Source organism: Physcomitrium patens, chromosome 13 (assembly GCF_059467195.1).
Source record: "Physcomitrium patens ecotype Gransden chromosome 13, ASM5946719v1, whole genome shotgun sequence".
Classification (NCBI taxonomy): Eukaryota; Viridiplantae; Streptophyta; class Bryopsida; order Funariales; family Funariaceae; genus Physcomitrium; species Physcomitrium patens.
Window position 1 is genome coordinate 14,588,324 of NC_143422.1, and position 23,330 is coordinate 14,611,653.

Consider the following 23,330-nt stretch of genomic DNA (forward strand, 5'->3'; position numbering starts at 1 on the left):
GAAGGCGGATAGTGATAGCCTCATCCCTCAGGGGGCTGTTTGCTTTCCTCTGGGTCTCAATTTCTTAGAGCAGCTCATACGTGCTTTATGGGATACATTGTTCAAGCAATCCTCACTCCAGGGCCCTTACAGCTTATCTACGTTCATCACATTCATAGGTACTTCCAGGTTACAAAATCACACTGTCGTTCTCGTCGTTTGGGTTTGATGTTGTTGGGTTGTGTCGTCTTTCTTTGTCATTGGCATTCGTAGCGATTTAATTCCCGAGTCGCAACGATCGCTGTCGTTGATTGCTTCTCGACACAGCAAGCTTTGGAAGTTCGAGGTGCTCAGAACGGTTGCGTTTTTTTCCCTTGTCCAGTTGCGGAGGTTACATTTGTTCGGTCAGTTATAGTGGGCATTCTGTTTAACATTTTCGCATACATTCAATGCGCTTAGTTAGTGGGGAGCCCTGGTTTTCGTTGTGTTTTTGGGGTTTTAGAAGAAGTTCGCACCATGCTCCAGGTGATATGAAATTTCCCTTGCAAGCACAATGCATTTATTAAACTGGGTAACTGAGAATCAGTGTGAATCGAGTAATCCTGTCTGGTCTAATTGGATTGAGATCATTTTCATTTCTTCGCAAATCAGTGTCATTTATGAAAACTATTTGGAAAGAGCTTCATACTAATTTTATACTGGTGATGCATATAGTGGTCTCTTAATTGTTCAGACTTAGTGAAAAGGATTGCAGTTTTTATCAAAGATATTGCTAAGTCAGCGTTGCATTTCGACACACTATCAGAATTTCCATCGTTTGTTTTAAATACTATTTCTGTAATTTTACCATTAGATTTGAAACACGATCAAATGAGTTGCTTAGTTTGGAAGTAGAGGCTGCGGTGATGTCGAAGTTCGTCTAGTTAGGTCGTTTTTTCGGTAGAGCATGTATCTAGGTGCCCTTAAGGTCTGTGTGTACAATATCCAGTACTAAGGTTAGATATTGGGTATTTTATACAGGAACAGAAGCTTTTTAAACATAAGAGATGGCGATGAAAGTTTACCAGTCACAATGCCTTCGAGCATCAAATTACGTTACTTGTGCTAAGCAAAGATCTTCTTCACTGGAGATTGGGAGCAGGCCGGCTACAGTTAATTTTGTCCCTGTCGTACCAAGAAAGGTTTGTCTTCGTTTCTACCTCTCGTAGACACGCTGAGTTGTGGATGATCTCAACATATTGCGAACTGGTTGAATAAAAAAAATGCTTAATCCACTTTTGCAAGGAACAATTCAGCACAACTCTTAGCAATTCAAATGTTCACACTAGTTTTCACTCATTTTGTCAGTTTAAATTGCCCGCCATGGTATTAATCACATGATGCCCCTTGGTAGAGTTTCTGAAACATATGTACGAAGATTTCATTAGCTTAGCGTTGTGAAGTATGAGAGGGAAAAGAATTTCCCTGCTTCGCTTGTGAGTGACTATTACTGAGCCTGAAAGGTGGCAGGTGCAAGGTCTTAGTCAAAGAAGTACCGTTCGCCTGGTAATCTGCGCGGCCGAAGGGAGTGGCAGCTGCTGTGGTGGTAATGGTAACGGCAAACAAAGTTGCAGTAGCCATGAGTCGAAGTTGCCACCTCCTGGTATTGCGAATGTGGGTGCGGAGTTTGAAAACATGGTTTCTCGCGCAACAATGGAGGAGTTTGAGAAAGAATACGATACTGGGGAGGTGAGAACGCCATCAATTTGACCTCACCTGGTTTCTCAAATGTTTCTCACTAAAAGAAATGCCCATGGACTAGTATCTATCTGGTTGCTACTACCGAATTTTCCTTGTACACAAAGACTATATTTACGGATCAGTTTATGATGATTCTGATATAGCTTCTATGGGAATATTACAGATGCAAGGTACCATCACAAGAGATGTCGTTGCCGAGGTTATGAATGAAATGCCAGAGCTTCAAGTAAGTACAACGACCTTGTCAAACACATACCTGACTGCACAATTTTTTCAGGGTTTCTCTTTCTATGAACGTCTTGCACATGAATGAAAATGAATGCAAATGTATGCCTGGCTATAGGGGTTTTGATATGTTTAGCATGTGTGCCATTCCTATCTTCAGATAAACATAGTTTGACATCAATGATGGGTACAGCTTCCGAGCATCCTTGCACTCGGTTTGTATCCGTCAGTCATAGCTTTAGACCTGACCAGGTACTGGTGCACATGTAGAGCTCAACTAACGATGAAAAGTTCGTGGATGTGGACGCCGTATTGAACGAAGCGATGAGCCAAGCGAATGGAGACTTCGTCTTTGAAATCGAGACAGAGGGAACGATGGTTTAAGCTTAGTTCAGTAATGAGCCGGTGCACTCATCGGCCCTCCTCCAACACGCTCAAAGATACTTCTGGTCTCTCAATCTCGCATAAGACTCAGGTATGTAACATAACGAAGAAGCAAGACTAGGGGCAAATGAGGATCTGGCTGGTGTTCCCGTCAATTTTCATTTCCTCTTAAATTACTTGGGCATTAGGCATAACAACTGGTTGTGATACGAGTATCATGTCACATCAGAAGGCAGGGTATACCTGCACCTTGGAATGCTTACCTTTTTTGATATACTCACATGAACATAAAGTTCAAGGAGCTCTCACAATTTCAATTGTAAATGCTTGCTTCTGTATTGTCATTATTTGTGAGATCGAGTTGGCACCGTCCCCTGTTTCTTTTCTCATATTTGGATGGTTAAATTGGTGAGCAGTTGTGTATGACAGAACATGCTTCACTGCTTTCGGAAGAGTTATGAGCCACTCTTTCCATCCTTTGGCATTTTTATTTTATTTTATCGACATTGAATGTTTCATCTTTCTTTGTACCTAGAGCGTTGTGTATCTGCCTAAATTCTGCCAATCTGAAAGTTTGACTAATTGCCCTAATAATGTCAGCGGTTGAATCGGTCTTCAGTTACAGATCAGTCCAATCTCGATCTCGACAAAAAGCATCTAAAAAGTCCGATCGCATTTGGAGATATTTTTGCCCAGTTTATGCATAGATTACTGCTTTGAGTAGGCAGTAAACATCTGATTTGTTGTTTAACATATGGGCATCAACTTCCCTCCAACATTGAGCAACAGAGACAATTTCAAGATTCTACAGTCCTCACTCTTAAAAGATGTATGTTTTTATATTTCATTGTGTGTATTTTATCTGTTTATCTGTCCAAGCCATGTGGGTGGTCAAAGCTGCCACCTTTCCATGGATATTCCTGTGTACAGTTTTATAGAACGACAGAGTTCCTTTCGCATGAAAGAAAAATAGATCATGAAACGAATGGAAGGAGGGCAAGAAAGTAGACCTGGAAGAGTAATGGAAGATTATAATGAAACTAGTAGAAGAGCAAGAAAACACTAGAAACATGAAATTGTTTCTGGAAAAAAAAAATGTTATTTTAAATTCGATTTATTTACTAAATTAATTTGTGTATGGATAACAATTTCTGTTTTCATCTGAAAACTACTCCAAAAAAACCACTACAGTTAAATTAAGTTGTTTTGCAAAATTATTGCAAACCATATTGGTTTGAGCAAAATTCTCTCATCCATTCTTTACTTATTTACTTTTGGCCATTGTTCATATATATATATATATATATATATATATATACATAAAACTACTAGAACTCAAAAATATTTACTTGTAATTTTTTTTATGGTAAGTTACATGTCCTTGATAACATGTATATACAAAATGAAATTAAAAGTTATGTTAAAAGTTATGTAAGAGATGTTTTTACCATCATTTTTTTTTTCCAAGAAATAAAATTTCTCATATTAGATAAATTAATTTATCAACAGTGCTAAATATTCTTTTACATATAGCCATCAAGAATCAACCTCAAAACTAGGCACTAGAATAAATGAATGATTAAATTTAATATTCATCCAAGTAAAGAATTAAATACACTTACATATTAGAATGAAGTTAAGTTTAAAATCCAAAAGTGAAGAAAAGGGCCCAACAAAAACTGCAAGGTTTCACATAAATCTTGCACAATTCAACTAATCAATGCATTTTACTAATCCAAATTTTATCCATGAGAATGACAATCCATTCAAGCACATTCAACTGCAGGTTCCATCTGGGCTAATTAGTGAAACCAGTTAAACAAAGTGCACTTCAATTAAAATCTGATGTTCATTGACAAGAAATTCACTTCAATTAAAACCTGATGTTCATTGACTAGAAATTCATGTGATGCCACTATATTATTCATCTCCTCATCAAATGTTTTTTTTCTCTTTTCTAAGCCGAAGTCTTAGCTATTTCAGTCCAAAATACAAGCCTACTCTTGGTATACAAGGCAAAGAGTCGACTTTTCGGACTTCGATGAAGAAGTGAATGTCTTGTTCGACAAACGTGGGCCGCACACAAACGGCTTTGACCAACATTGTGCACGACTGGTCCACTTTATCCTTCAGGATTGTCGAGTCTGAATTCCTGAACGCTCTCTTGTTGAGTAATCGGAGCAGTGGATTCCGAAATCGAGCCCCCAGCGCACAACATGGACGTTTAAGTATTGAGCAACTAGCTGGATCTTGTGTCTCATCAGTAAACTTCTACAGACACTAGATGATGAATAACAACTAAATTCTCATGACGGGGGAATGATAATTCGCGACCACTCCAGGTTCAGGAGACACATCTCATGTCTTCGTGGAAGGGTGACACATTCATTTCGACTTGTGATTCTCACGCTAGTGCTCATCTTCAGCGAGCACCACGATTTCCATCTCTGCTTCTTCTACTGTTCTCGTGCAAGTCGATTTTGAATTCCACGTACTCTACACGTTCTCGTGTGCGCAAAGAGATTCACCCTCATTTCAAAACAATGCCGTGTAGATCTCGGTCAACGTTTTCGGCAAAATCCTCCAATCTAGTTTGTTACGGTACGCTTGGTGACTGGCCTCTGCCCGAGGTTCCCACTTCTGCCAACCATTTCCTGCGAACTACCTCTGCCGAACCATTCATATTCTACTAGTGTACAAAATGAGTGCAGGAGTTTCCATCCACCATTTAGTTTTGGGACCCAGTCACACATGAAACAAAGGGTAGTGTGTGACATGGTGCATGTCATACCTTACGGTTTGCCAGTGTGCAAGGAGTAAATTTACTCACAAACGTGGTTGACTTACAGGTACGTGGCGTATGTGCGGGGAATGCGATGAGGTACTGGGAAATACTCTGGACACATTCTCGACGCTGCTGTTCCATCTACGGGTGGGCCTCAGCATCTCAAATCATAGGATGACATCAAGCACCAATCTCACCCACCCACATCCAACTCAGTCACGCCGACTGTTACTGATTCTGTTTGACATTATAGCTTTCTGGGAGCACGGCAGAACGAATCGAATCAGCGGTATGCTGCCATCACTGTGATCTGCAGCAGGGGAATGCGTCAGAGCGGGGTCGCGATTGCGTCACAATGGAAGAAGTAGGAATGCATTCCATCTCCGAGTAAGTTCCTAGCTGGTTCGAACCAAGCTGGCATATATAGTCGGGCAGACCTGCTCTTCAATATGCAAGAACCACCCCTCAAAGCAAGTCAAGTGCATCCAGCAACGCTTCTCTTTCAGGTATGATGCATCCTCTTCCCCTTTCCTTTTTCCTTTGGGCACTTTTTGCTTCACTGTGGAGCTGAACCGTTGTCGAGTGCATGCGCGGGGATAAATTTTCATGAAGCATTGAGTGACGTGCCTCACATTGTAGCACTTGGAAATCAGATTTCGGAACATCCACATCCAAGTTCATAGAAGAGACACGAGGACTTTCAGGCGATGGCTCGGAAACAACACATGACGCTCTTGGCGTCCGTATGTTTGCTCTTGTCCCTACTGCACCCGATCGCAGCTCAGCGTTGCGGTAGGCAGGCCAGAGGCGCTCTCTGCGCCGGCGGCAAATGCTGCAGTCAATATGGTTATTGTGGAATATCACGGACTCACTGCGGGAGTGGCTGCCAAAGCCAGTGTCTTGGATCTACACCCTCCCCAACCACGCCCTCCCCAACGTCTGAGAGAACTGGGAACGCATCCTACTACACCCCGCCTTATGTTCGTAAGTTCTCTGCATTGCCAGGATATCGCATTCCTTCCCCGATTCCTCCAGCATCAGCAAGAGTCGGAGTTTCATTTGTTGTCCCTCATTTCACATGCTGAAACGCATCTAACATCACAGTCCGACATGGGTTCCGACGATTTTACATGTGTGGCATGTAAGCTGTGGTCTAAGTTTAATCGATGTTATGTGATCGACGCACTTGTGCAAAGTTCCAACGATTGATTTGTGGTGCGCTGCCTCTGTAGCCTCGGCGTGCTTCGGCTTCAATCAAGCTCAATTCCCTGCCAACCAGTACTTTGCAGCAGCCGGCGACAGCAGCAGCGCTAACCTCTGGAACGGTGGGAAAAACTGCGGCAAGAAGTTCAGAATCAGGTGCGTGGGCAAGGGATGCTGGGGCGGCCCCATCACAGTTAGAATTGTGGATCGTTGTCCCAATGGTTGCAGTAACGGACGGGCTTTCGACCTCTCGGCAAAAGCTTTTTGAAGACAGAAAACCGCGACCTTTGATGTTCTTGAACATGGATTTGTAGGGTTTCTGTTCATGCAATTTTGTTTATTATTATTATTATTATTATTATTTAATTTGATTATTGACAAGAATGGGGTAAAGCCGTTGCATTAATAAAATAAAATAAAAAGGCAGTTACAGACTTCTTAAACCTTGATACTTCTCTTGGGCTAACATCAGAAGAAAAAGGGTTAGTAATCGTTCACTTCATGTCTGTAGTATGATTGCATTTAGTGTGTGAACATCTAAATTTTTCTGTGGAATACTAGAATGCAGTCTAATCTTGTTTCTTTCTATCTAAGTTGTTATTGGCTATCAAAGAGTTATCTCATTTATTGCTGAAAATTGGTACCTCCTATGGATGTTTTATTTTATTTTTGTTTGTGTTTTCCTACATCAGCTATCTGTATGCCATTAGTCCTGTTTGTAGTTGTTGTTGTGTTTAAGTGTCATCACAAGTTTTCTCTTTGAAATCATTGCAATTCTTTCAATCTATATGTTCTGTAAGCTAATATTTCTTAGAAGTGACAAAAACAATTCTAAGTCTTTTAGTTTTTGCCAATGGTAGTAAATTGATTGTAAAAATATTTTTTCATTAAGAAAATATTCTCTCTAGTCTCCAATCCCATGGACTAGGGACTATTTTGTATGAAAATGATGTGGTCCAATTTTGTATCCTTTTAGTTTGGAAACATTTCTAAAATTATGTATAATAAATTGAAGTGATTGTTGTGTATACAAGAGATAATAATTAGATAAATTAGTGATGACTTTTTTTCTTTGTTTATGCATTGCTACTTCCCTTGTATAATATTAGCCATATTAACATACCTTCTTTAAGAATATTAAATTTGAATCACATGCTCTTTTAATCAAATTAAAATTTTGGTTTGAAATCCCACTCCATTTTGATTGAATTAGATTCCAACGTATTTTAGTGTCTTTTAGATCTTTCTTTCTAATTTTTTCAAGTAAGTCATTATTTCTTAGCCAAATTTTTATTCATAGTTAAAAGAATTAAAGATTAAATTTATTACATATCTTTAAAGAAAGTAGCTTTGTCATTATTATGAAAAGATTTATCTTAAGCTTAATTAGGCTAAAAACTTAGATAGATTTTACAAATCTTATTTGGTATATTAGTTTTTTTTATTAATATTTTTCTAGATTATATTCTTTTCAAGTCTTTTTTGTTTCAATAAAGAATTTAAGTTTTAATTCTTATACATTTTTTAATTTTTTTTTTATTTCTTTGGTATTTTAAATAAATGGTTTTTTTAAATGACTAAGATTGGATTATAAATTGAAACTCAAAATAAAGTATTAGATCTTCTAATAAAATATATAATCCAATATAATCTTTGTTTTGAGGATGTAGAATTCTATATTCTTAAAATAAAATGTTTAAAGATTAGAATTCTACATCCAAAAAGATTATTATATTTTAAGAATTTTATAAATTTTCTATAAAAATAATAAATATAAATTTGTAGTTTTGTGAATATAATTATGTTAGATGTATATTTTAAGTTTGAGCTTAATTGGACAATTAAATCGAAGGATATTAAAATCCAAGTAGATTTGAGTCTTGGATATTGGAATTTTAGAATCAATGAGAGTTTCTATTATTTTGAGTAATATGCTAGTTGGATTGAAGTTATTTTTTATAAGCTAATATTTGAATTTATATTAAATATTTTATAAATTTTTAGAATAAGTAAATCAAGAAAAAAACTATTAATAGTTGAAGATTAATATTAAGGTTGGAGAAGGAAGACAACTTATTGTCAAGAATATGAATCATAAAAAAATCCTAAAGAAATAATACAATCTTGTGATACTAAAAAAAAAGAAAGTAGACAAATCAAAGATAGAGATAATATAGAAGTTAAAATAGCTATTGCTAAATATAAAGAGACTAAAAATTCATTAGTTAAGACAAAAATACAAGAAAGGCATTGATAAAAGTGAGGAAGACCTCAATATTGCTTCCATATATACTATCTCACTAAGGAACTACATGAAAATATTTTATAGGTTATCCAATATGTATCTAACTTGCAAAATAAGTTTCCTACATATGCACCACATGGTCAAGTTGTACCACAAGTGGCCAACATAAACGCCATGTATCCAATTTATAAAATAAGTAGTCAAGATATGCAATACATGGCCAACTTGTTGGCAAAGTTGTCAACTGACCAATTATCTACAAACACTTGTAAAGTCAAATCCACATCTATAGCTTCTAAGAAGCTTCCTCAAAAGATATTAGCAAATTTGTTTAATTTTACTTCTACTTTATTTTTTTATCTTCCTAATTATTAATGTTCTTTGTGATTCCAATACTCAATTAGAAAGGTGTTTTTTCCACCAATAGGTAATTTTAATTCTTTTAAAATTTTGTGTACTTATTTTTAACTAAGAGATTTAAAATTTTTAAATACTTTGAATTAAGATTAAAGTTTTATTTAATAATTATTGAGATTTTAAATTTCTTATAGGATTTTATTAGAATTCAATAAATATTTACTTAAGATTGTTTTTAAAGGTTGTTAGAATTTTTTAAAGATTTTTTAAATTTTTCTTTTAAATTTCTTTATAATGTATTTAAGATTTTAAAAAAATATTTAAAATTAGTAAGTTTTTTTTGAGGATTTAAATAGTATTTTTAGAGATTATTTAAGATTTATCTGAAATTGATTAGAATATAATAAGATATGAATAGGAATTTTTAAAATTGAAAGGGTGTATTGAAGATAATTGGAAGTTTTTTTTTTTTTAAGTTCTTCAAAATTTCCCAAAAAATGGTTCTAAACATCTTATTCATTATTTGGGATTATAAATCTAACTTTAAAATAAGATCGAATCCTTCCATAACTAAATGCCTAGTAAATTTTTAAGCTAATTATTACATACAATAACAAAGTCACTTAGATTGATACATTTATTTAAATTCTTCTTTGTTTCTTCTAAGTAAAGTTGTTTTTTATTATGTAAGAATTGCATACCTTGAAAATTATTGTGTATAGATAAGAATTATTGTATATTATTTTATAGAAAAGAAAATAGAACATAGTAAAGTTGGAGATCTTTGTAAAGACCTTGACCAATAAGTTAAGTACATTAGAAATAAAAAACTTTAATACTATTGACAATGTGAAGACAAAAATCCAAGAAAATAAAGAAATTTCTTCCAATTAGTAGAAGTTGATTTTTTCTTATGAGCAATTCGAAGACAAAAAAAATCTTATAGATTAAACCATTCAAAAAGAGTTGACCTTACACCTTATTGCAAAGATCTTCACAAGAAAGACAATTATTTTAGAAGTGTATAGCTTCAACATTATAGTCAATATAAAGATAAAGTTTTAGGATAGGGAGGACATTTTATGCAAACATCAGAGATTTATTTTTGCAAATAAGCACCTCAAGGATGGTTGCAAATTAGCTAATTACAATATAAAAAAGAAATCCGCTCTCTATCTAGTGTTGTGACTGAAGAGATATGTACAAGTTTTTATAAAAACCTTGATTGGATAGATGATCATGTTGGAGGTGGAGAGCTCTAATACCAAAGATAAGGTAAAGATGAAGATTTAAGATAAGGAGGGCATTATGCTTATTTTTGTTGACAAGTTGTTGAAAGATAGCTGTACTTTGGCCAACAACAACATTCAAAAAGAATCAACTCTCCACTTAGTATTATGTTTATGGATGGCATATATATATATATATATATATATATATATAAATCTTAATTTTTTATTTCAATGGTGTAGTATTTTTTTATTTTTTTACATCTAATATTTTATTTTAAAGGTGAATAATAATTTGTTGATTTTGTTGTCTATGTTGACATGTGGCATAAATATTTTAGCAAATGAAAGAAATTATACGATCTTCTCCTTGTTGTAAAGAAATCAGATTGTTAATATGTGTTTTTAATGTTTTATATTTAATAAAAATATTGCTTACATCATAGATCTTAAGATTTGTAATGTAGATTTTTATTTGAAATTTTTTGTAAGACTTTGCAAACTTAAGTTATTCCTTAGATGTTTAGCAAGTTTGATTTACTACCTTTGCTACAACTCATACTTGTCATTGATTAAAGTTGGAATGTTTTTGTATGGTTAATCCTATTTATTTTATCATTATTATATCTGATTGCTTGATGTATATTATAATTACATTGACTAACAAAATAATCTTTTTTAGAAAGTGGTGGCATCAAAGTAAATTCTAGAATTCATATTAAGAAAAAAATTATATTGTGCATTTGCATACATAAATACCTAAATGGTTTAGTTAATTTTTTTTGTAATATAATAAAATACTAATAATAGAATATTTACTTTAGCCAATTATAATAGCTTTATTATTATTTCCAGACTAGAGGAATAATTAGAGTCAAATCAATCTTAATGAGTCTTCAACAAGTACTTCATGCTCTAATATTAAGCTTGTTTTTTAAGTATACTAAAGAATAAAGATGCTTTATAAAAGACAAGATTAATTTGTGATTAAAATAAAAAATACTTTCAAGTGTTTTCTTTAAAGAATACATTTTCCAAATTGTAATATTTCTTGAAAGTCTATTGGAGCATTTAAATGGTTAAAATCTCGTAATTTAATTAAAAATAAAAAATAAAAAAGAACTATGATCATGCTTATATCAATGCAAAATAAGACACTCTTAGCAATACTTTGTTCTAAAGTAGATTTATTTTTTTATTTTTTTTATGAGGAGTAATTAATGTTTCAAAACTTTTTGATGATGGCATATTATTTTTAAGAGTTTGAAATTTCTAATTTCTTACATATGACAAGAAGATTCTTTGTCAAGACCTTTATCTATGCTTTGACAATTGCATATATTTTCTTGATGTAAGATGTAATATTATCTAGATGAGAAAATTCCTCATGAAATTATTCACTTGTTTTTTAGATATTCTTATATAGTTGGTGCCACTAATACTTTAATAATGCCCCATATGGCTTTACATTTGTCTTTTATGTGGCTATAGAATAACTTTTGTCACATCTTTATGAACTTGTTAAACTTGTAATTTTCTATAATGATATGTATCACATTTGTAAGGTCATTCTTTTGAATATGCCAAATGCAAAGAAACTTTTTGGTATTTAGGAACACACTTTGGATGGCAATTATTAAGGCTCGTTTCTAATTTGTAAAAAAAATTAGCTAGTCCTAAAAAAGGTAGTACCAAAATACTCCTTAACTTGCTCTAAGATCCATCTATACTATAATTCCTCTTCACTACTCATATAATAATAAAATAATAAAAAATTGGTTAGTGGAAAAAAATCCTATTGTATGCAACAAGAGCATGTGATACTTATCTAGCATAAAAATAATTGGAAGTAAGTAAGAAGATGAGATAATGTACACAACATGATTTTTTGGAATCTTACTTGTTTGTCTTGTACATGCAATGAAGAAGATTGACAAAATTTGATAAATTTTCTTTGGAAATCTCGTTAGGAATTTTGATATAAAGAATAGTTGCATAAGCTTGCCATTTTTATTGATCTTCAAATCATATTTTATTTCTTTTTTGATGAGAATGTTTAACAAAGCTCAATTAATTGCTTTTTGGCAAGAGTTTCTACATTTCATTTTAAAATTTAATCCTTTAATTGTAGATGTTTCAACATACTACTAAGCAATTAATGAAGTGGATGATTTTTGCAACAACTTTAGAAGTAATAATAGCTTTTAATAACATGGTTTTCATTTTCTTTTGGTATGCATTCATTCTATTGGCTACAAAATAAGCTACAATATTTTCAACTAGGTTGTGGAAGCATCAAGTATTTACAATTTTAAAAATTACTAGTGCAATACCTAATTAGTATGTATTTATTAATAAATATTTTAAATTCATCATAAAATATCTATTTTATTTTATTTTATTTTTTATTTTTATAATCCATATTTATTTTAACCAATAACCAACAAGAATGTGTTTTTTCATTTTATTTTCATAAAAGTAATCTTCACTTAAAAAAATTACTTTGAGTTTTTATTCATAAAATCAGGACTTGTATTTGGGTTCTATTTAAAATGATGAAAAATGAGATAACCCCCCAAAATGCTCATATTCACAACACACAAAAGCTATTATATGTCAAACTTCACAAACATAAAAGCATGTCTCCTGATGTAATAATTTATTTAGTTCTCACCACATTGACACTAGTGAACCCAACAACACATAATTCATCTTCAGTGGTAATAAACACATTAAGCTTTTACTGTTTTCTCTTAACCTAGGTTTTGATATTTTGCATGTATGACTCATGTTCAAGTCTAGGCTGTGATTCATTGTTTATCTCACCCAGCAAATCGAAATGTAAACCAATCTCTTCGATTTCAAATAGATTTGAAGCACGTATTTTTGTCCAGAGCATCAACTTCGAACCCCATTTCGGAGGTATGACAGCAGTAACGAAACAAGGTGGATTCAAACACAAAATACTAGATAAACAACACTTAAAAAGCAAAGTCAGAGCAATATATTTATGTCATGTCCATTGCAGCGTAGCACGGCGCTTCACTGCATTGGAACAGAAGCGAAATCTGGTTCCTGGCTGCCGAACCACTCGTGAGTTCGGTGATTGTGCAGGGGTGATTCTGTTGGCACTCATCGCTAATCAGATTTGTTCTTACTGCCATCCTTTGATGGTAAGAGAGCCAATTCAATTGGCTTGAAACGAAAAAGGGACTAATTCATATGCCCGCAGCACTTCGTGTTGACATAGATTCTAATAAACAACTAGAAGGGAAGATAAAGCGGCCTTGACTGTACAAGAGGAAAAGCTCAGGTTATTTCTACAACGGCGCTGGGTCTCTCATGCAGAAGGTTTTAACTGGGTCGGAGGATCTACATGGACGAAGAAGCTGGCTCCCACGATGAAGTAACACAACACCAGCATTACACCTTTGAAGTAATTTGCAGATCCTTCCTGAAATCACACCACAGCAGTATGTCACCTTTCAGTTAGAAGCATCGTTCAAAACCAGGCTCATTTCTCACACTTCGGCACTGTTTGTAGAGTTAATAAGATGAGCGAAGTCCTGTTGAATGCTAGGGAAAAAAAGGATTTGATGGAATAGCAGGAGAGTGAAGTATACCAGACACATGAATGTCACCACGAGCACAGAGATGAAGAGCACTGCCGTCTCAAATAACTCGAAGTTTAGATCCAAGGTCACTCCCATGGGCCAGCCCAGGATCACACAGACAGGGATCTGCATCAAGTGCAAGAATATTGATTTCGAACGGTCTTTCAAATGGGTTCTCAAAGTGGATTTTCGAAGTTACACATATTCTACAAGTTTCGAACAAGGATATATTGTCTTACCACAAGCATGGAGATTTGGGTGGAGGAACCGATTGCCACAGCCAAGGAGAGGGCCTGGTCATGCGACACAAGCCACCGGTTAGTAGCTTTCAGTAGAAGGAAATCAACCTCAGTCATAAGGTGTCTAAAACTAGGAGCGTGTTTGGCAGAGGATCCAGACAGGAAGACTTTGTGATTCCTCTACACGAGCATTTTCCCACCGCGATAAGCTACAAAGCATCTCTGGAAGAGTCATAAAAATGTGTCAACGATGAAAGATAATCAACGATGCGTCGGAGACGCACCAGATTATCTTTCATTGCGAATATGATAGCGCTTGTGTGCTCCGCCGCATTCCCCACAACTGGCAGGATGATGACGCTTATGAAAGCGACGGGTATGTGCCAATCCACCGAAGCACCCTGTCAGCACGACTTAGCCAGGATCACATGTTACTAGACTTGATTCACTTGAGAGACTGGTATAGAATATGTTGTTTTTTCAAAACCAATTGTGATACTGGGCTGCAGAGGGGGTGACTTCATCACGGACGTACCTCAATGGCATCAACAATGTACTTCGAGAGAATAGATATGAAGACAGTGAGAAAGGCCAGCCAAAAAACTGCACTCCATGCATCGACTTCAAACTCTTCTGATTCTCCGTCCTCACCGGCTTCAACATCCTGTCGTCACAATCAGACTTAAGAATTCAGTAGATTCGTTGGGCAAGGTTTTGTTTGTTTCCTACTTGAACAATTTTAGAGATGCCATCTTAACATTCACAGCAGAGAATCATACATCCCTCACGAGCTGACTCTTTCCAGCATGCACTGACTGGTGAGCAGCCGAATCTTGAGTATAATCAGAAGATTTGACTTTGTTGTTACCTCTTCTAAAAGAGACAGAGGATTTCTGATTTGGAACCAGATGTATCCAGCGTACGCCACGAGCATGACACAGCTGGTGATCCTCGAAAGCGTGAGCTCCGACTGCCCCAGGTGAACCTCCGTCCCGGTGGCATGAAGAGCCGCAGGAAAGAGAACGCACATGACGGCCATCAACAACAAGCTCGAATTCAAATGCGCAGCCGACTGTGACCGCCACGAAAAGAACAACCATCAGCAGAAGTCACTAGAATGACGGTATGATTTGCGTAGAAGGAAAGTCCAGAACGGACCAACATGAAATTCGAAGGAAAAGAGATTTTGAGCTATTTTAGCAAAGAACCGAAACATCTGTCCGATGATCACCTTATCGAATGTTTGTTCTTTCTTCGAGGTTGCGAACCCTCCAAACAAGAAAGAGCACCCCAAAACCAGCAGCATGTTGGACAAAATGGATCCCAAGAGCGACAGCTGCACAACCCGGACCATGTTGTTTTGTAGCGCAAACACGCAGATGATCATCTCAGTGGCATTGCCGAAGGTAGCATTCAACAGGCCACCTACAGTGGGACCCGTGAAGTACGCCAACTGTCTGACATAATCCCACAATAGAATCAGTCAAAATTCAGACACAATTCCACGATTGCAAAGACTGTTGGCCTTGCCAGTCGATACTTTATCGCAAGCCGTGAAACAAATGGGAATCAGGAAGAAACGCGACCAGGTGAATAAGCTCACTCTGTAACAAATCCCAGTCGTTCCGCCAAGGGGATGATTCCTATCAAACTGAGGCCGAAAACCCACGACTGCAAAAACCACAACATTCGAACATTTTGTTAGCTTTAAGGATAGCCACATTATTCGTCACGTTAATCTAGTGGAAATAGATGTAAGAGTACAGATTACAGCTACCAGTATCGAATTTTCTGTTTGTTTAAGGTGACTCACATTTCCAATTCTGAGGTAATTGCTGAGAATCGCTAAGGGAACAGCCACAATCAGAACATTCAGAACCGTCCCGAACAGCACATTCTTCGCACTTCCCACAAATCTACGCTTCGCGCCCAGAAAGCTCAGTTTACGTGCGGCAAGGGACACATAAGCCGTCGACTTTGCATTGCTGCAGTCTCCGTTTTTCATCTCCGAAGTCTTAGAGCGACCAGCCGCTGAATTCCCCATGAGCTGCAAATCCAAATGCCGATTCACACATAGATGAGAAGATTCGTCGCGGCTAACACAACCACATCTGACAAGCTTGCAACTGCTCCAAACATACAAATGAAAAGAAGACATACTTGTGGGAAGGAAATCGCAAGCTCGGAAGTTCAAGTGCAAGTCAGGGCTCAAGACCAGGCGCTTGAAACTCGACAGTTGCAGATGCAGTCTGCGCTACCAGATCTCGTAGAAACTCCTTGATGATTCGATCGCAAGTTGAAACTCAAATGAGCTCGGCACACGGAGAGCCTGTGCATGGACAGCAATAATATACTCGCAAACCACTCCCTTCGGACAAAAACGTCCACAACATTGGCAGAGGTTCACTTAACCTGCACTAGCTAATCCGTATTTTCAAGCTTTTCCCCGAACCTTCAAATTTCGTACACTACCACCGGCAACGACAAGAGATAAAGAGTCCATGAGTTTTATTTCATATTTTTTGGTTTTTCCCCAATTCTAATATCCAACCTTTGCAGCATCCGGCAATCCACGGGAAACTTATTTTTACTCGCGCAGTATCATTCGCTCCTGCCCTACCATGGCCTAATTACAGCATCATCAGGATAATTGAGTCTACAGGTGGGATAACGCATCGAACAAGCCCATCTTTTGCCATCACTCTTCTGCGGTGTCGAATTAGTGTCAACGTCCACGGACCCAGAGCTGATCTTAAAAGCTCCTAGCACCTTCCTCTCTGCAGGTCATGTCGAGCACCCTTCCAACGCAGCTGACACCCACTGCGCTCTAATTCAATGTCCACATGCTCCGCCGGATCTGATCAATCCATTCTCATGGTAGGGCTCTCTTGTCACGTCGCCACCAGAGGACCCAATGCCGCACGTACCTGTACCTCTACTCTTGTACTTCGAGTACTATTCCGTCCGCTGGCACGAAATTTACGTTCCTCTCACTTAGCGCACCTCCAGATGAGACACATTAGCACACACACACCCGAAAACGGAATTTCAACCCAACAGCGCGGGCTAATTATAGGCTTCTGTCGCCATGGACTTCCTTAAATTCTGCGTTCCGTGGCATGAGAGCATCGGCCAAGATGGCGGTGAGATGTTTTATTGAAGTGGGAGCGGGACAGGCGTCGCCATGCTAGTGAGGGGGTTGAAGATTCGACTGCCGGTATGAAACTACGGATAGATCCACCCTGCTTTCGCGAAACCCAGCCGCAGAATACGTGACAGTTCCCCCCAGCTCGCTTTTGCCTTGTTCTACATCCATCACAAGTGCGGGATTGCTTTGGTGCCCAAACTTGCTCGAAATCTCTCCCCTAGCGCGCCTCCCCTACTTGGAAAGTTTTCGGTACTCGTCTCCGAGTTAACCTCAGTGTCGCGCCCTCCTGCATGGGGGCTCGCTCGCTGGCTGCGCGCTATCCGAGCCCTGCCGAACACCGACAGAGCCCGCGAATTATCAGCCATTTTCTCGTTCAATTGCTTCGATTAACTAGAGCGCGTGCGCGTCGCGACGGCGCCTCGTCGCACACTGGGAACTGCCTCGCATGCGAGCTTGAGCCACATTTGAAAATTCAACCCTTTTTCCCATTCTCTAAAGCTGCATAACTGTGGCCCATTACACTTAATTGTCTAATATGCCTTACTTCTTAATTGGGTTTGTGATTGCACTGGAACTGAAAGTAGAAATGATATGGAATAACTATCGAAGTGTTTGAATCTGAGAGTCAGTGTGTCAGTTGATGGTTGGCTGCTGTGATTAGCGATTTTTTTTTTTTTTTTTTTTTTTTGTGTGTGTGAGTTGTTTGTATATCTTGTGTGAAATTGCAAAGTTTTATGAATTCAATAAAATTTTGGAGTACGATTTTATTTTAATTCTCACCGTTTTAACAAAAAGGAAACAATCGATTGTGGTAGTACGGATTTTTGTGCTATTGGTGTTTGAAGTCACACAACATCATGAGATAATTTGGTGGTTTGGATGTTGTCGAAATTATGCAACGGTGACTACAACACTGAAAGTATGTCTTGATGAATAAAAATTGTAGAGTGGATATTGAAACATACTTGAAACTCACTTGTGGTTGAAGTTTGAATTAGAATCGATATTTAAAGTTCAAAAGCTGTTCAATTTACATTGTTGTAACAGAAAATACAGAACTAAAATGTGAATTCCACAATGATGCACACAGACATACATACATACATACACACACACATTTCATTGTACTTTATAGAACCTAAGTGTACTTAATTGCACACTTCAAAGCACTTTGAGATATAAATCCCTGAAGCAATAAAATTCAATAGGCCCCTCAACCACCATAAACACCTTCAAAAGTTAGTAATATAGCAATATCAAATAATAATAATAATAATAATAATCTTCTTATTTTCTTCAAATATATATCTTACAACCTTGCTGAGAGAAAAAGTGAGAATTCCTCAATGGTACAATGATCATTTAAATGATTAAAGTAAAACAACAAAGCAAAAAGTAAAAGTGCATGACTATATATATATATATATATTTATAGTGGCTATGACACAAAGAACAAATTCAAGTGGGAGAGTTGTGAAATCCTTGTCAGGCCACGTCAGCATGGATGTCAAGTCCTGTCGTGACAGGTGTCCCACTGTCCAAGCCAAGATAGGGAAGCTTCCGCCCAGTTTCTGCATGTGGGTCATTCTCCGCACTGACAGGTGTCCTTCCACGTCACCACAATGCAGGACTTCATGCCAGCAGTGCTGCCCCAACCCTCCTACGTCCCCAAATTTCAAGGTCCCAAGTCCCCAAAATCCAGGTCCTCACAAACTACGTTCCCAAAACTCTTTCCATTGTGTACATTAACCACCAACAAAATTTGTTAATTAAAAGACATGTCATTAGAGTGGCAAAAAGATGGAATTCAGCATTTTTTGAGTTTAATGTTCTATTTTTTTTTTTTTTTTTTTTTTTTTTTTTTTTAGTTAGAGTTGATTATTCAACGTATAGTTTCTTTTTCTATGAAAATTTTCCAATATTAATTTATTTCATCTAGGAATACCTTCAATTAGAATTGGAACTAGTTTGTACTCACCTGCAGAGCCAATCTACCATTTTCATTTTCAATTTAATTTAAGATTCTCTTTCATTTTTGGAGTAATATAAAATTTCGGAACCCAGCTATTATTTATTTATTTATTTATTTATTTATTTATTATCCATTCAAATAATAATAATTTATTCAATAATGAATGTTAAAATGGTAGCAAACAATAAACTCAATGTTAATTATTTCATTGTTAACCATTACGTTTACACAGTTATATATACATGATGATTGTGTATTTCTTGTGTTTGAAAGTTTATTTAAGAGGTGGTTTATGCAAAGTTCAATTATACATGTTGAATTTCGACAAAAATAAAAGATGTGAAAGTAAAATTTTAATTATTTTGTTAAGATAATCTTTAACTTATATTCATTTATTTATTAATATAGAAAAAAATTAGTATCTATCTGCTACATGACATCCAAGAGTTGTTGTATTCAAAGCTAAAACAACATCATCAAAATACACATTCTAGTTCATTTGAAACATAACCTATTAAATTTCTACTGAGTTTTTTTAAAAAATAACATCTTTTGAATGAAGAAGTTGTTCTTGCAATAAAAACCTGTAATACATGCCATGGATAATAAAAGAATGTTTTGTACGAGCTTATATTATACAAAAATGATCATAATAATAAGAATAATAACAACAATAAAAATTTGGAGGGAGAAAATTGAATTAAATTTACGTCACATCTCACACAATAATAGTATATTGAAGGATTAAAACTATAAAATTACTAGTTGAACCTGTGCCATTCTCACAAAAATATGTTGTTTTATAATTCAACTCTCTAAGTTACAAATCTCTTCAAACCACCCATCTCAATATTATCTTCCTTGTCAGTATGTGATTCTTGTAAACCCACCTTTTCTTATATAGTCTCATTCAATTCAATCTATTAATATTGTAAAGAACATTTACTTAATCTCATCTTCTTCTTCAACACATGCCATAGCAGTGAGGTCAACCTCAGAAAACAATTGTAAGAGGCTTTTATCAACATTTTCTAGGTCATTTGACATCACCATTGCTATAGATCAAGTACAACCAAATTGAGCTACTTTTTATTACACACTTATTGAGGCACAATACAAAGCTTTGCATGGTGAATACTCCAATAATAAAAGCGTGAAGTTGGAGAGAATATGACTCAAGACAATGCAACTGCACATCTCTATTATAAAACACATAAAAGACTTGTAGTTTCTAAAAGAAAATAGGAAATTAAATTGTCTAGGTTACAAAGGAAAGAGATCAAAAAAACTGAAATATCTATTATGTCACACACCTGGCAAAGCACCACGGCACCAAACGTTCAACACAAAAACTCTTTTTTGATTAAAGAAATGTAGATTTGACGTGGTAAAAGGGATTCTTGAAAATAGCTCTAATTCTCATGCATGTCAAAAATGATGTAGAAAGTGGAATTCTTAACAAAACAAAGAATGCAGATAAAAGAAACCTTCAAGTTCTAAAAGAGGTTGTAATCATCTTCTACGTAAGCTCTAAGATGTCACCTTAGTCTCAAATTGGTTCTATTAAGACCTTGTGAAAACAATGAAGATTAAGAAATCCAGTCAATTTGTCTCTCTGGTTTATCCCGTTGATTTATACTCCTTACGTGTTCTGTAATAGAGATATTGCTGAATCTTTTTTTTATTTTTATTTTTATTTTTATCTGGTGTGTGTTTCTAGGTCTGTATTGTTTGTCACTATGTCTTTCCTCATTGCAGGTGACGCGATGGAGTGGAAAGATTCCGCGGCCCCGTCGAACCTCCGCCATCGCCATTATTTCAATCGCTCGCCCTGCCTCGCTCTCTCTCTCTCAATCGTTCTCTCAATTGCTGCCGTTCGTGGTACGATCTGAGAAGCGAGCGCATGTTCGCGGCGCATTCCACGAGCATTCCAGGGAGAGACCCAGAAGAAGATAGGCACAAGCAAGCTAAGCATGCAGTTTCCCATTTGATTCCACCCTCGCTTTCTCCCGGGCTGCGTGACAGGGACCCCCTCCCCGGGTCCTTGCGCATGGCGGCCCTTGGAAACGATTCCCTTTCGGGCTGTGCTGTTCGGATCGCGCACCCACAGCAACTGTTTCTGGCGCTGCCGTAGCGGAGGTGGAAAACTGGCCGCAAGGGTCCGCGAGAGGGTGCATCCCGCAGCCCCATTCCACCGCGAGGATGTCGACAGGTCGCGCTAAAGCACAGCAGTGCCGCGACCGTGGTCCTCTCGGTACCACGGAAGCTCCCAAACCTCGACAACTACAGCTTGTCTCGCAGCGCACGAGGTTGCGGAGCAGGTTCGCTCCGAGGTTCCGTGCTGGGTCACGCCACGCGGATGCCACATTCGCCTGCATTCTTCCAGGAGGGACCTGAGTCTCCGATGCTGCACGTCCCCTCCTCCTGTGAACTGGGTCACGGAATCCATGCACTTCCTTCCCTGGAAGCTCGTCCTGGGAGTCCTCATAGCCATGGGCTCCCAGTCCCCTCGGCTCAGAATTGTCTCCACATTCCTGCCATGGATAAAATCACGACTCACTGATGCGCGCTGAGTGAATCTCCTCACACTGCATCTCCTCGTCGAGCTCGCGACAAAACGCCATGCGACCGCCTTCGCGGTAGAATCTTCGTGTCACTATGATCCCCGGAACTTCCCAGTTCGGAGCGGCACATCGACCAGGGAAACTAGGTGAAAACATGAAGAAACGATGCGCTGGTTCGATTGATCATAATAACATAGCGTTTGATCCCGTGCTTCGGGATGGAGACAGGGATTTGTATGCTAAACGGAAGACCAGAGGTGTAATTTTGTTTAAATATAACTTGAATTTTGTATATACTAGCCGAAACCAGTGATGTTGGGCACGGAAATACTCTAAAATGCAGGTTATGCAAAGCTTTTTGCTGATTAACAAGTTTGTTTAATTTTAATTAGAAGGCTCCTTTATGTCTTTAACTTATACCTAAACTGTTTTATTATATTGATAGATACTTTTGATGTCTTTGTCAGTGGGCAACTAAACTGATTATCTTGAATTGAAGCTTGAAATGAGCGGAGATGATACATCGCTTTGCTTGCTTTCACTTATGTTGGAAATCATGAGTATGTGCTAGTAAAGTAACTGTATCCATTGTTTGTATTTATTTTCATATGGTTTTTATGATAATTTTGAAGTTTAGTGGTGTTACGTAAATTTCTTTATCACAATATGACAGTCACCACATTTAGAATTTTAAGTATTTTTATTTTTATTTTTTTAATATTCAATTTAAGTTAGTTGAATTTTTATGACAAACTACTCTATAAGAATTTTACCATTGATAAAATGATCATCAATACTTTGGTTATGAATCTGTCAGTGCTTAATACAATTTTATTTATTTTTAATTTTCTGTTCTTCAAGATTCATCATAATCAGCATGTTGTGAAGAGATGATTTTCTTAATTATTTGTTTATTTTTAAAATTTTAAAGTTTGTTTTGTTCCTTAAAAAAGGAACACTTTTAAACTTCTTTTTAATCAAAAGTTCTATTTTACGTGGCATATTAAAGAATTTATTACAAATAAAAGGTGGATTTGCTACTCTTGAATTTTCCTCTATCTAAAGTTCTTCTCACTACTAGGGTTTTATTTATTGCACATGGGTGAATGTGGTTTTGTAAGAATAAAAGTACCTTGTTGTTAAATTCTATATTAAAAGATGGTTGTATTATCCAATCACAAAGTTATTATAATAATTTGATTTTAAATTTGTTCTAAAACTATATTATGATAAAATACAGTTACACAGTTGGCTTTTTATGCACATGTGGTAATTCATCAATTCAGAAGAACATGCATTAAAAGAAGAGGAATTATTTGGATCCAACATGGAGGAGTCTTGAGTTCAGGCAGGGGGCCATGAAAAAGATGAGGTAGTTGGGTAGGACATTGGGCATTGAACACATATATTTTTATGAAAAAATGAAAAATGTTATCATTTTTATGATTACTATTATTTTCTTAAAGTATAGAAACTTGGTTATGTTAAATTAGCTTAGTATTCATTTACCAGATCAAAATCATACATATGCATAATTTACCATATACACTTTTATCAATATCTTGATAAAATAATGACTGTGATTATTTATGTATAAATAGTGTTTTTTTTTTTTTTTTTTTTTTTTTTTTTCTGTTTTTTCTTTT

At 36.4% G+C, this 23,330-nt stretch overlaps 3 protein-coding genes and 1 pseudogene across 11 annotated transcripts; 3 read left to right on the top strand and 1 right to left on the bottom strand.

Moving 5' to 3' along the window:
• The first annotated feature begins 56 nt into the window (after positions 1-56).
• On the top strand, positions 57-2,639 carry LOC112290601 (uncharacterized). 8 transcript variants are annotated; one of them, XM_024537051.3, is made up of 5 exons: positions 57-504; positions 1,000-1,160; positions 1,489-1,707; positions 1,883-1,945; positions 2,215-2,639. In XM_024537051.3, the coding sequence occupies exons 2-5, from the start codon at positions 1,026-1,028 to the stop codon at positions 2,326-2,328; spliced, it is 531 nt and encodes a 176-aa protein (XP_024392819.1). In that variant the 5' UTR covers positions 57-504; positions 1,000-1,025; the 3' UTR covers positions 2,329-2,639. The 8 variants fall into 8 exon arrangements, with proteins under 8 accessions (XP_024392819.1, XP_024392818.1, XP_024392821.1 ...); XM_024537050.3 differs by having other exon boundaries at positions 57-337; XM_024537053.3 differs by having other exon boundaries at positions 57-158.
• Positions 2,640-5,338: 2,699 nt separating this feature from the next.
• LOC112290798 (wound-induced protein WIN2) lies at positions 5,339-9,136 on the top strand. 2 transcript variants are annotated; one of them, XM_090255418.1, is made up of 3 exons: positions 5,339-5,619; positions 5,767-6,097; positions 6,346-9,135. In XM_090255418.1, exons 2-3 carry the CDS (start codon positions 5,821-5,823, stop codon positions 6,582-6,584), a joined length of 516 nt encoding a protein of 171 aa, XP_090111544.1. In that variant the 5' UTR covers positions 5,339-5,619; positions 5,767-5,820; the 3' UTR covers positions 6,585-9,135. The 2 variants fall into 2 exon arrangements, with proteins under 2 accessions (XP_090111544.1, XP_024393257.1); XM_024537489.3 differs by lacking the exon at positions 5,339-5,619 and having other exon boundaries at positions 5,692-6,097; positions 6,346-9,136.
• Positions 6,700-13,267, top strand: LOC149987973 (polyubiquitin 11-like; annotated as a pseudogene).
• LOC112290328 (vacuolar cation/proton exchanger 2) lies at positions 13,129-16,322 on the bottom strand. The gene is made up of 10 exons (XM_024536483.2): positions 16,161-16,322; positions 15,814-16,047; positions 15,604-15,671; positions 15,232-15,457; positions 14,869-15,072; positions 14,536-14,664; positions 14,285-14,401; positions 14,001-14,054; positions 13,771-13,887; positions 13,129-13,601 (listed from the first exon to the last, which is right to left on the bottom strand). The coding sequence occupies exons 2-10, from the start codon at positions 16,042-16,044 to the stop codon at positions 13,488-13,490; spliced, it is 1,260 nt and encodes a 419-aa protein (XP_024392251.1). The 5' UTR covers positions 16,045-16,047; positions 16,161-16,322; the 3' UTR covers positions 13,129-13,487.
• Between the last annotated feature and the right edge of the window lie 7,008 nt (positions 16,323-23,330).